This window comes from Orycteropus afer, unplaced genomic scaffold (genome assembly GCF_000298275.1).
Source record: "Orycteropus afer afer isolate SDZICR_OR568_19922 unplaced genomic scaffold, OryAfe1.0 scaffold00923, whole genome shotgun sequence".
Taxonomy (NCBI): domain Eukaryota; kingdom Metazoa; phylum Chordata; class Mammalia; order Tubulidentata; family Orycteropodidae; genus Orycteropus; species Orycteropus afer.
This window is the reverse complement of record NW_006922510.1, coordinates 257,182-269,950: the sequence shown is the minus strand read 5'-3', so window position 1 is coordinate 269,950 and position 12,769 is coordinate 257,182. Positions and strand designations below refer to the sequence as shown.

Sequence of the window (12,769 nt, the reverse complement as noted above, 5' to 3'; positions counted from 1 at the left end):
TATATATATATATATATATATATGTGTGTGTGTGTGTGTGTGTGTGTGTGTGTGTGTGTGTGTGAGAACAGAGTATATGTACATGTAAATACGGAAATGTGTGTATCGGTATATACAGTCAGTCATTCAAAACACTCCTCAGACATAACCAAACATCTTGCAAGACTGGTTTTCTAAGTTTGAAATCTTAGGATCATAGTCTCACGGGACACCTCAGTCAATTGACATCACATAGTAGACAAAGCTCATGTTCTGTATCCTAGTAAAGTCTGTAGACTCTAGGATATTAAAAGCTTGCAAGTGGCCATCTAAGATACAACAATTGGTCTCTACTTGTAAGGGGTAACAAAATAAGAAGGTAATCAAAATCTCAAAGAAGAACAAGTCTTACAAGGCTGACAAGCTACACGAGTCATGGCCTCATCTACCCTGAGACCAGAATGAATAGATGGTATCCTGCTACCACAACCGACTGTTCTGACCTAGGTCACAATAGATGGTTCCAGATACAATGGAAGAAAATTGTAGAACAAAACTCAAATTCTGAAAAAAGACCAGCTGTCTGGACCAATTGAGACTAGAGAGCTCCCTGAGACTATCACCCTGAGACAGTTTTTGAAACTTGAACTGAAATTGTCCACTGAGATCACATATTATTGAAATAACAGAGTGGCACACAAAATAAAGGCTATTAGCCATTGGAGTGGTGCTCTACTAAAATATCACCTGTCTGAGACACACCAGCAACACTTACTCTGAATCAAAGATAAGAAGATGATGGGACAGAGAAACAAGAGTACTGGAAATAGCACAGCCAGAACACAATTAAAGAGCATGTTTACTTATTGCAAAAAAAAAATTAACCAATGTCACTGAGCAATATGTGTGGAAATTGTCAAATGGCAACTACCTTGCTATGTAAAGTTTCACCAAAAACACAAATTTTATTTTTTAAGAAAACATGTCCATACATGCTCAAAATATTTTCTGTTTGCAGTGAGTGAAGTAATTAGATAGAACAACATTAAAATATCATCTCTTCAAATTTTCTTCCACTGATATAGTTGATATTAAGAGATTGGTATGAACATTATTATACCAGTGTCCTGTTCCTATAAGCATTCAAAAAGGTTTTCCTGTTTTGTTTAAGTTTACTATACAAGAGTCATCATTAACAAAATATCTTGAAACTACTTTTTTTTAACTTGACAACAGCTACTTGACATTCCACAGTGGACTTAAATTGAGCAATTATTGTAAGATTGGTGGACTGGAAAAATGTTTCCTTCTTATTACATGGAGTTGCTGTGAGTAGGAACCAACTGGGTGGTATCTAACTACAATAATCATCTAGTCAGTGGAAATCCATCTTAAAAAAAATTTCTTTTTTCACATCAAACTACATATACACAAACCCATACACATAGATGGGATAGTATGATCAATAGTTTGTTTTGATTTTTATTCGTCTCATTCTATATTTTTTCTCTCTGATTGAATCACTTATTTGCTGCTGATAACCTGAATTAAAATGTGTCTTCCTTTAACATCCTACATGCTTAGTGAATATCTATAAAGAAATACAATTTTAATAAATGAATGAGAGATTACGTATTTTCAATATGTTCCATTTGATTGGGCAGAATAACAAATTCTTCTATTTATTATACTAGTGTCCTATTGGAATTTCTTGAGTTTTCTGGATATATAAGAATGTCTTCAGGGGAAAAAATCATTTAATCATTTTTACGACACCATCAATTATGAGAGATGCCATAACTGAAAGAAAATCTTATCAATTAAATTATGAGCAATGCCAAGTGCTCTTCTATGATAACATACCTCTACTTCAGAAAAGTAAAAACTTAAATGCAATACATCCACTCTTCACTTTTCGATACTGTTAAATTTCGAAGACCAGATTGTCATGCAAAAATTAGCATTATGTGAAAATGGGGCATGAGTACATTAGATCACAAAATAGAGGATGAGTACATCATTCCATAACTGTCAAACTACTGAGAATCGTGGCTCAGCCAAGAGAACTTTAACCTCACAGCCAGGGTTACTCTAGCTTTGCTCCTCAGCATTCATTACTGCCAGATGTATGTCATTAATGCACAAAATAGTTGTATAGTAGAATTTTCACTATCACCATAAATACAAAATGTCAGGTAACAAGAGAGCCAATGTGTAAGCAATAGGTGTAGTATCATGTGTTATTTCTCATATTATGAGATTATGTTTTCTTCTTATCTTGTTGCATTTCTAAGATCTTCCAATGAAGTATTGCATATTTATTTGCTTTTCTATTTCTTCACATAGAGTGGAAAGGGATTAATCTATGCTGTTGGACTTTTCAAATAACTGATTTTGACTTCATTTAATTGATTTCATTTTTTACATTTAGTAAATTACAGTTTCTAATTTTTTTTCTCTCATATTTGTTGGAATAAGTTCTCTTTTGGTGTAGCTTGAATATTTGTAAATAATGAACACATTTAAGATAAAAGAAATCCTTCTGAGTACAAATTTTTCAATGCTCCAAATAAACCATGATATTCCATATTGTTTGCATATGATGAGGATAACACACACAGGAAACTAGTGTCTGCTCATTACATTCTGGAGAGTACTTTGTTAATGAGAAGTTAATAATTTACAATGAATTATATTTATGTGGTTTTCAGTTTTTATATGTTGTAATTTAGATTTGTTGTGAGAAAACTGCAAAGCTTAATTTGTGTTAGATGTATTAAATATATTTGAGAATAGCTTCCCTGTGACATATAGCCTTAAAAACAGCAGAAAATATTTTTCTGAAAAAATAATTAATCTTTTTATGGAAATGAACACAAATATAATCCAACCTTTCATTAAGGGTACAACAATTTTGCCATTTTGACTTCATGCTGTAGTGTCATTCTAAGTGATCTCACTACATTGATCCTAAGCCTATAATCCTAAATCCCTGGGATCCATAATGCAGCCCCATCTCCTGTCCCGCTCCCATCCTCCATTAGATGTTCTTCTAGATATCAACCAGTCAATTACAGATTGCTGTTCTATTTTTCAGTTGCATCTTTATTTCGGACACCTTCAATTTACAACCTTCAGCTGTGTACTCTCACTCCTATCCTGACTACAGTTATATATTTTATTACATGTGTTGTTATTGTTGTTTGCCATCGAGTCGGCCCCAACTCATAGCGACCCCTGCTTGGGTTTCCAAGACAGTATCACTACAGAAGTAGGATTGCCCAACCTTCCAGTAAAATTTAATATTTTAAAGTAGATTTCATTCAAAAACAATGATTTTTTTTTAAGAAATCTATGTACATGTTCTCTTAACAAGATGGCAAATCATTTTGAGATATTGCTTTGGAAAAGAAAGATAAAAGAATGGCTTGACCAGTGTTAATGGAAGCTTTTCAGAGAAGTGTTTATAAAATTAAAATTGCTGAAGTATACCTTATTAAAAACAAATATGGTTACAAGTATCAATGAGAAAAATGCCTGGGGCTATTAATATTTTCTTTTTAAGTTAAATCTTTCAAAGAAATGTTTCAACACAAAACTGTACATTCATGTATTATTTTTTGATAATACATATTTTGATAATACATATATTATTTATTTTACTTAGTTGAGAGCAATGAAATTTTTTTAAATGAATCCTTGAAGGCTTTCTTGACTTGATTGTTCCTCAGGGTATAAATAAATGGGTTCAATAGGTGAAAGAGAAAAAATAAGCAATGAAACCATTTTCTTAACAGTTACTTCTTCCTTTGCTGTTGGATTCATGTAGATGAAAATGCATGTGCCACAGGTGATAGAAACCACAATCATGTTGGAAGAACAGGTAGAAAAGGCCTTTTTCCTTTGCTGCACAGAAGGGAATTGAAATATTGTCCTGATGATGCTACTGTATGACAGAACTACACAACTAAGAGTCATATTTAGGGTCAGCACAGCACAGATGATAACTGTCTGTTCCACAAACCATGTGTCTGGGCAGGAGATTTTCACAAGGGGAGATGCATCACAAGCAAAATGGTCAATCAGGTTAGAGTCACAAAATTCCAGATTTAAACCCAGGCTCAGGGGTGGGACTATTACACATAAGCCAGCCATCCAGCAAGAGATAATGAGAATCCTGCAGACCCTGCTGCTCATGATGGTCACGTAATGCAAGGGTTTGCAGATGGCCACATAACGGTCATAGGACATGGCAGCCAGGAGGAAAAACTCTGTTACTCCACAGAGGTCAAGAAAAAACACTTGGGTAACACAAGCATTATAGGTAATGACCTTGTCACCTGTTGCTATGTTATACAAGTATCTAGGAATACAAGCAGAGGTGAAACAAATCTCCAAAAAGGAAACATTTTTTAAGAAAAAGTACATAGGTGTTTTCAGGTGAGAATCCACAAAGGTGAGTGTGATGATGGTCAGGTTCCCAGTTACACTCAACATGTAGGTGAGAAAGAGAAAGACAAAAATCAGACCCTGCAGCTGAGGGTCATCAGTCAGTCCCAGCAGAATGAATGTTGTTACTGTCCCGTTTCTCATCGCTGACTTCTGACTCCTGCCAATCTGTAAGTGATAAAGAGATAGATTTCCTTACAAATTATTTTAAATGCTCAAAAAGTCAACATAATCAGGCTTTTATTGTTTATGTTGTTTTTTTTCTTTTAATGTTTCATCTTCATCCTCTGCTTGGGAATTTCCCATGTGACTGAAGCAAATTGTTAATGTGGTAGAATTTTATGAGTAACAATAATGGCCTTAGACTCTCGAGCATTCTTACCTTTTCCCAAACTAAATCACACAATTTCACCATTGCCTTTATGTCCTTTCTTGACATTTGGGTCTTTTTCTTCGTTTTTGAACAATGCCGATGCTAGTACATAACCCAGTCTCACTAAACAGAATCTAGAGCAGAACTTGAGATCCTTATTAAAAATAAAGAGTTTGTTGCTTTGCTTTTAGGACAAATGTGTTTCATTCCTCTCAACAACCCTAAGCCCTGTTCTCCACTGAACACAACCCAGCTCTTTATGTATTTATATAATACAGTTTATGTGTATTACCTCTTCTGTATGTGTACATTGCATCCTTGGCTGACAAAATTGTGACTACTTTCTCTTCCTTCCATGCCCTTCCAGTCGAATGAATTATTTCTCTCTTCGTTTTTGACACTTTTGCCTAATGATAAGACACTGAAGTCAGAAGTCAAGAATCTTTAGGTTCTGAGTTTGTGATAATTTACTCTACGGAGTTTTCTTGTGGTTCCACCGTTAATTACAACAGTAAGAACTCAAAGGTTTCCAACATGTAATCCATATTTCAAGGCTTGAACTTTTCTAATATTAATGAGTAGAGAAAGTTTTCCCTTGTGTATGCAATTTATTTGTTTTGTAAGCAGTTTCACCTTGTTGCTTAACTTGCTGTCTCCTTATTGATGTAAGCCCACAGTTAGCTGTGACTGTTCACAGTATCACTGAGACGCAAGGGCACACTGACCAAGGCTGATAATTTACTTTAAAGTTAGAATTATTTTAATGATTCCAACCACTCATTTAGCAACTAACAACACTTTACCATATTTTTACTCAAATGACCCAAACCATATAGATTTGCTTGCCAACCACTCCCTCTCCACACCCATTCCCAGGTATTTTTGTAAACACTACGCTATTTTTTTTACCGCAGCATGAAAAATAATAGCAATTTTTAATTTTGGTTGCACATTTTTAACCTTGAGGTGCCCTTGATATTTTTATATTAAGTTAAATGCACAGTTATTTATGGATGAAAATCTCCCAAACAGTGACAGATATCTACACAAGAGAAATTCATTCTAAAAAGTGGCATTTCTTACCTTGGATACATAAAAAAAAAAATTATATAAATTATCCTTGAAAGCCATTTCATTTTCTTGAGAAAAGTATGACCTAGGTACTACAAAGGGAATTACAATCAAAGAGTCAGACTTTATCATACTTACTGTTCTGTTAATAAATCAGAGTTTCTGTTTAAGAAAAGCAGTACCAACACTCCAATGTGAAAAGTACTGTTTTTATAAAGACCCTTATGTCTTTACATTCAGTGGCGGGTTCAGTGATAGTAGAACTCCCAGCTATTTTCATCCCCAACAAATTGGGCAGACTTCCTCACAATGGGCTTAGTGCTATTATCAGCCCCCAAATATATTCTTAATATCTCCATCATTCACTCTAAGAATTCGGTAGTATCAGGAACTCTATGCACTGTTGGAAGAGACAATACTCTAATAAATCATGTGAGTGAGAAATGATTTTATAATGTCAAGTACAACCCTTTTTTAAACAGAAAAAAAACCTGAAAATGCCATGAAGTTTTTTTTTTTTTCTTTAGAGTGTCCCTGGTGACCTATATTCATGAGTCATTACTGTATTTTCTGAGTAATAAAATTTGAGTAAAAGCAAGTAACAGGTCTCAGAGGGACAGTGAACTTGGAGGAAAGAAGAATAGAGAGTGACAGACACATGGAAGGAAAATCACTATGATATTTAAATAACAGAGTTAATTTTAAAAATTGACATCTACTAAAGCATTGTAGCATTTTATATTCTTTGTTATATGACTATAATCCTTTCTCATAATATATTGATCCTTTATTATCATTGGATAATTTCAATTTGATAAGCAAAATGAGAAGTTTATACAATTACATAGGCTTACATTCCTCGGAAGGAAGGTTGGGCAATCCTACTTCCGTAGTGATACTGCCTCGGAAACCCAAGGTGGGGTCGCTATGAGTCGGGGCCGACTCAACGGCAAACAACAACAACAACAACATGCTTATATTATACATTTTATCTTTCTAAGTTTTTTGTTCTTCAAATACAGCCACTACATTATAGGTATTATTCTTAAATAGATAAATAAATGCAACTACATCCTTTAAAAGGATATGGAAAATATGGTTTTATATATTTACATACATCTTATTGATTACACAATAAATTTAGTTCTTTCTAATTTTTAACTACTAATAAAATTGTTGGTTTGATTATTCTCTTTATTTAAGCAGTGCATGAATTAAATTTATAATTTTCTCATTTTCATTGCTATCAATCATTGTATCAAAAACCTCTTTATACTAAGTTTTGCTTATGTGTAAGAATAATTTAAAGAGCTGAAAATTATACATCAAAATGTTATTTCATATGTATAGATATTGTAAAATGTCATAAAAACAATAAGGTTTGTCTGTCAAAGATTTTCTACTGTAATTAGTTCAATAGTGAATATTAAATTTATTGTCAAGTTGATTCAGATTTTGTTCTTTTAAGTATGTATTTTAAGATTCTGAGTCTTTAAAAATGGCAATGATAATTTTTGGCATATGATCATGGTTTTATACAACCATGTATATCAAGTTTTTAAAAATATTGTCTTCTTTTACTTAGTTGTGAGCAATACAAGTATATTGACTGAGTCTTTCAAGGCTTTCTTAACTTGATTGTTCCTCAGGGTGTAAATAAATGGATTCAAAGTATGTGAAACAGAAGAAATAAGCTATGAAACCATTTTATTAACAGTCACTTCTTCCTTAGCTGTAGGACTCATGTAGATGAAAATGCACGTGCTATAGGTGATGGAAACCACAATCATGTGGGAAGAACAGGTTGAAAAGGTCTTTTTCCTTTGCTGCACAGAAGGGAATTGAAATATTGTCCTGATGATATTACTGTATGACAGAACGACATAAGTTAGAGTCATATTCAGGGTCAGCACAGCACAGATGATAACTGTCTGTTCCATAAACCATGTGTCTGAGCAAGAGATTTTCACAAGGGGAGATGCATCACAGGTAAAATGATCAGTCAGGTTAAAGTCACAAAATTCCAGATTTAAACCCAGGCTCAGGGGTAGGACTATTACCCACAAACCAGCCATCCAGCTAGAGATAATGAGAATCCTGCAGACCCTGCTGCTCATGATGGTCACGTAATGCAAGCATTTGCAGATGGCCACATAACGGTCATAGGACATGGCAGCCAGGAGGAAAAACTCTGTTACTCCACAGAGGTCAAGAAAAAACACTTGTATAACACAAGCACTATAGGTAATGACCTTGTCACCTGTTGCTGTGTTATGCAGGTATCTAGGAATACAAGCAGAGATGAAAGAGATCTCCAAAAAGGAAAAAAAAAAAAAAACTTAAGAAAAAGTACATAGGTGTTTTCAGGTGAGCATCCACAAAGGTGAGTGTGGTGATGGTCATGTTCCCAGTTACACTCAACATGTAGGTGAGAAAGAGAAAGACAAAAATCAGAACCTGCCGCTGAGGGTCATCAGTCAGTCCCAGCAGAATGAATGTTGTTACTGTCCCGTTTCTCATCACCGACTTTCGACTTCTGCCAATCTGTAAGTGATAATCAAAGACATTTTCTTATAGATAATTTTAGATGTTCACAAGCTCCCCATATTCAGGCTTTTCTTCTTCATTATTATCATTTTTTTAATGTTTCACTTCCATCTTCTACTTAAGATTTTCCCACATGACTAATATAGACTTTTGATGAGGTAAATATTTTATGGGTAGCAGTAATGTCCTTTGACAGTCAAGAATTCTTCTCCATTCACAAACTACATCACAAAATTTCACCATTGCTTTCATGACCTTTGTTAACATTTGGATCTTTTCTTTCTCTCTTTCTCTCTTTAAACGATTCTAATATGTAATAGATAATTTGGGCTCACTATATAGACTCTCTAAGGATCTGTGATGGCCTGTTGCCTAAGGCATTTGGCTGCTAACTAAAAGGTTGGCAGTTCAAACCCACTAGCTTCTCTGAGGAAGAAAGATGGGGCAATCTACTTTCCAACTTGGAAACCCAATGGGCATTGCTATTGTCAGAATTGACTGGATGGCAGTAGGTTTTTTGTTGTTGTTGTTGTTTATATAAGTTTATATAGATTCTCTGGTAGTGAAGTGGTTAAGGTATTCATTCAGCTGCTAACCAAAAGGTAGGCAGTTTAATACAAGTCCATGGGACAAAAATTGCCAATCTGCTATAGACTAAAGATTTATAGCCTTGGAAATCCTATGGGACAGTTCTACTCTGTCCTGAGTTGGAATTGACTTGATCGAAGTGAGTTTATGCAGATTTTAAAGCAAAACTTTAGGTCTTTGCTCCAAAATAAGATTTTTGCTTGTTGGTTTGCTTTTCGGACAAGTGTGTTTTATTCTTATGAACAACTCCTGCTCCCCTCTACACAATCTACCTTAATTCTCAATATATGTATGCATTTTTCTTTCCAACTTTGTGCATAACATTTAATGCTGACGTGAAGTGATAACAGCCTTCTCTTGCTCCCCTTCTAGTCACTGATCTTCTAGTCAAATGAATTATTTTATCTTCATTGTTGCTCTTTTACTAGTAATAAATAAGATATTGAATCCAGAACACAAGAACATTTGGATTCTGAATTTGTGATAAGTTCTCCACCAAATTTTCTCTGGTTTTAATCATTAATTACATTGGAAAAGACTCAAATATTTCTGATATATAATAAGTCTCTTGAACTTTTCATATATCAAAGTAGGAAAACTTTTCCCTTTAGAAACCACTTTACTTATCTTAGGAGCAGTTTCACTCTGTTGTTTACCTTACTGTGTTTTCTTTCCGAGGTGCAGCTGAGTTGGCTGTGACTATGCACCCAGCTCCCACTGACCAAGACAGGGCAGGAACACTGACAGAGTCTCATGGTTTACCTGAAAGTCATAAAGTTCTTGGCACCGTTAATCTCTCATTTAACAGCTATCAACTATTTATATTATTATATATTGAGATGTAGAAGTGCTATTTCTTTGTAGCCCACTTACCTTGCTTACGTCATTTTTTCCTAATCTGTCGGGTAGCCAATGCGTCACTGTGGACCTTATCACGCCCTTCAAATTTAGAGCTTTGCTCATTTCTCAAGGTAGATTTATTTTTTTCCTAAGATATTACCACTTAATGTATAATGGAAATTAATAAAACAATTTATTCTAAAATGTAACTGACTGTTAATTCTATCTTTCAAAGAAATGTTCAAAATGAATACAGAAGTCTTTAATGAGATGTCGCTGCTTCAGCCAATGTTATTATTTCTTACATACTTCTATGTGTACAAAGATATTTTTCTATTTTTAATTTGAAGATGAATATATAGCCAAAGTTGTCCTCGACTTTTCTTATATTTAGATAAAATTTTGTGTGTATTTTATGCATTAAAAAACTTGCAGTCAATAATATTTATCTATACAAGAAACATTCTAAAAAACAACATCTTATAAACATATCAAATATATTAGAAAACATATATCAATTATACCTGAAATTCATTTAATTTTATAGAGGAAAATATGAACCTAGAACCTACAAAGGGAATTACAATCAAACAGCCAAATTTTATTATACCTTCTTGTGGTTTAGTAAATCAGTTTCTTTTGGTTGTTTAAACATAACATTACAACTGCAGTGTGGTAAGTGATATTTCTATAAAGACATTTATATGTTTACATTCACTGGCTCATTTGGCAATGCATACATCTTGCTGCAATTTCCATTCCAGCAAAATGGGCAGACTTTCTTGTGATCGGCTTGGTGCTGTTATCTCCTCCCAAATATATCCTCACTATCTCTATCATTGAAAAGAAAATAAATTATCTCTGAGGGCTGGGATTGTCAGGAACTGTATCAACCAGGGGAGGAGATGATATTCTAAATCATCAAAGAGAAGTTTATAATATCAATCCTGGCCTTTTTTTTTTTCCTTTTTGAATTTTCAAATACCATGAAGTAAAAAACAACGGGTCCTTGGTGACCTACCTTTGAGAGTAATTAATTAATTTTCTGATTATGAAAGATGGTTTAAAAAAAAAAAAAACAGTAACACAGGCTTCAGAGAGAAAGTGTTCTTAGAGATAGAGGACAATACAGCAGGACAAGACACGTGGAAGGAGGAGAACTATATTATTTACATTGCATAACTAATTTTACTCTTGATCTTAGCCAAAAGGCCGAGAAGTGATTACATAACTAATTTTAAATAATTTTTACATCTACTAAGGCATTTGAAAGATTATATTTATTATAGGAATATAATTCTTTATTACATTATATGAAACCTTTATTATCATTGGAAATGTTGATCTGATAAGCAAATTATATGACAACTGCAGTTACATTGCTGCTTACATTATAGACCTTAACCTCCTAAAATTTTCTTTCTCCAAATATACGTCCTTTATTAGAGATATTATCTATAAATTATAAACATCCGCAGCTCTATTTTTTCATTGCATGCAACATATTTTTACATATGTAAACATGTTTTAATATATCACATAATATCAAGTTATGTTATTTCTAATGTTTAATTATTAATAAAATTGATTGCATGAATATTCTGGCTTTTATTTAACCAACGTCTGAATTAAATTTATAACATTTCTTTCATTTTTCATAGTTATTATGGTAGTTATGTTTTTGTATCAACTTGGCTGGGCCTGGCTGAGTGCCTGGCCAGCTGTTGGTAGTTATTCCCCATCATGAGACTGGCAATCATCTCCATGGTAGGATCTACCACAAGCAGCTGAGTAGCTGCTTTGGGTATGTGTTCTTCCCATATATAAGGGGCAGCTTTGGGAATGGTCTCTAGTATCTGACATGCTTGGACCCTGCATGTAGCTGGGTCGTTGTTCAGCAGCCTGCCATGCTCTGCCGACCTTGGGACTGACAATGGACTTGAATTAATGGCCTGTCGTGTGGTTTAGTAACATCAAGACTGTGTCTTTTTACTTGTCAACCTTGGGCTTCCCAGTCTCAGCAGCTAGCAGCTGTCTGAGTGAAGAAACACCTGTAGCTCCAGTTGTCCAGGAGCAGGAGGTAGAGCCGAACCCCAAAGTTGAGGGGCTTTCACCCAGCCCCTAGAGCCTGGCACTTTGAACTTGGACTTAAAGTCACAAAACTGTAAGAGAATAAACTCCTGTTTGTTAAGGCCATAACATTTGTGGTATATTTCTTTCATAGTAGCACTAGGTAACCAGAACAGTTATCAACTATTCTATCAAAAGCATCTTCATATTAGTACTGTTATTTATGTGTAAGAATAATTACTGGCATTGAAATTTCTAGGTCAAATATTATTTCATATTTATATATTTTGTATTCATTATTCATTATAAAATATTGATAATATTAAAACCGAAAAACACTCACTGCTGTCAAGTCAGATCCAAACTCATAGTGACCCCTTTTGGATTTACAAGGCAGTATCACTACAGTAGCTTGCCCAGTCTTCCTTCCACGGAGTAGCTGATGGGTTTGAACTGTCACCTTTCTGGTTAGCAGTCAAATGCCTTAGGCATTACACCACCAGAGTTCCTATCCATAATATTAGGGTATAGTAAATATTTGGTATTATAATTAGATCATTTGCATTTGTCATTTTCATTTTCCAGTCTATTCATATTTTTTTTTCTTTCAAATATGCTAAGTATGTATTTAAGATTATATTAACTCTAAAAAAGTCAGTACTTAATTTTGCCATATGGTTCATGGTTTTACACAAATATGTCATATATTTTGCTTTTTAATATTTATTAGTTTAATTGAGATATATTATTGATATATATATATATATATATATGTTGTTGTTGTTGTTAAGTGCCGTCGAGTCGTTTCCGACTCATAGCGACCCCATGCACAGCAGAACGAAACACTGCCCG

At 34.0% G+C, this 12,769-nt stretch overlaps 1 protein-coding gene and 1 pseudogene across 1 annotated transcript; both read right to left on the bottom strand.

Moving 5' to 3' along the window:
• Positions 1 to 3,666: 3,666 nt before the first annotated feature.
• Positions 3,667 to 4,572, bottom strand: LOC103212329 (olfactory receptor 6C2-like). The gene has a single exon (XM_042783338.1). It carries the CDS (start codon positions 4,570 to 4,572, stop codon positions 3,667 to 3,669), a length of 906 nt encoding a protein of 301 aa, XP_042639272.1.
• Positions 4,573 to 7,449: 2,877 nt separating this feature from the next.
• Positions 7,450 to 8,416, bottom strand: LOC103212340 (annotated as a pseudogene).
• Between the last annotated feature and the right edge of the window lie 4,353 nt (positions 8,417 to 12,769).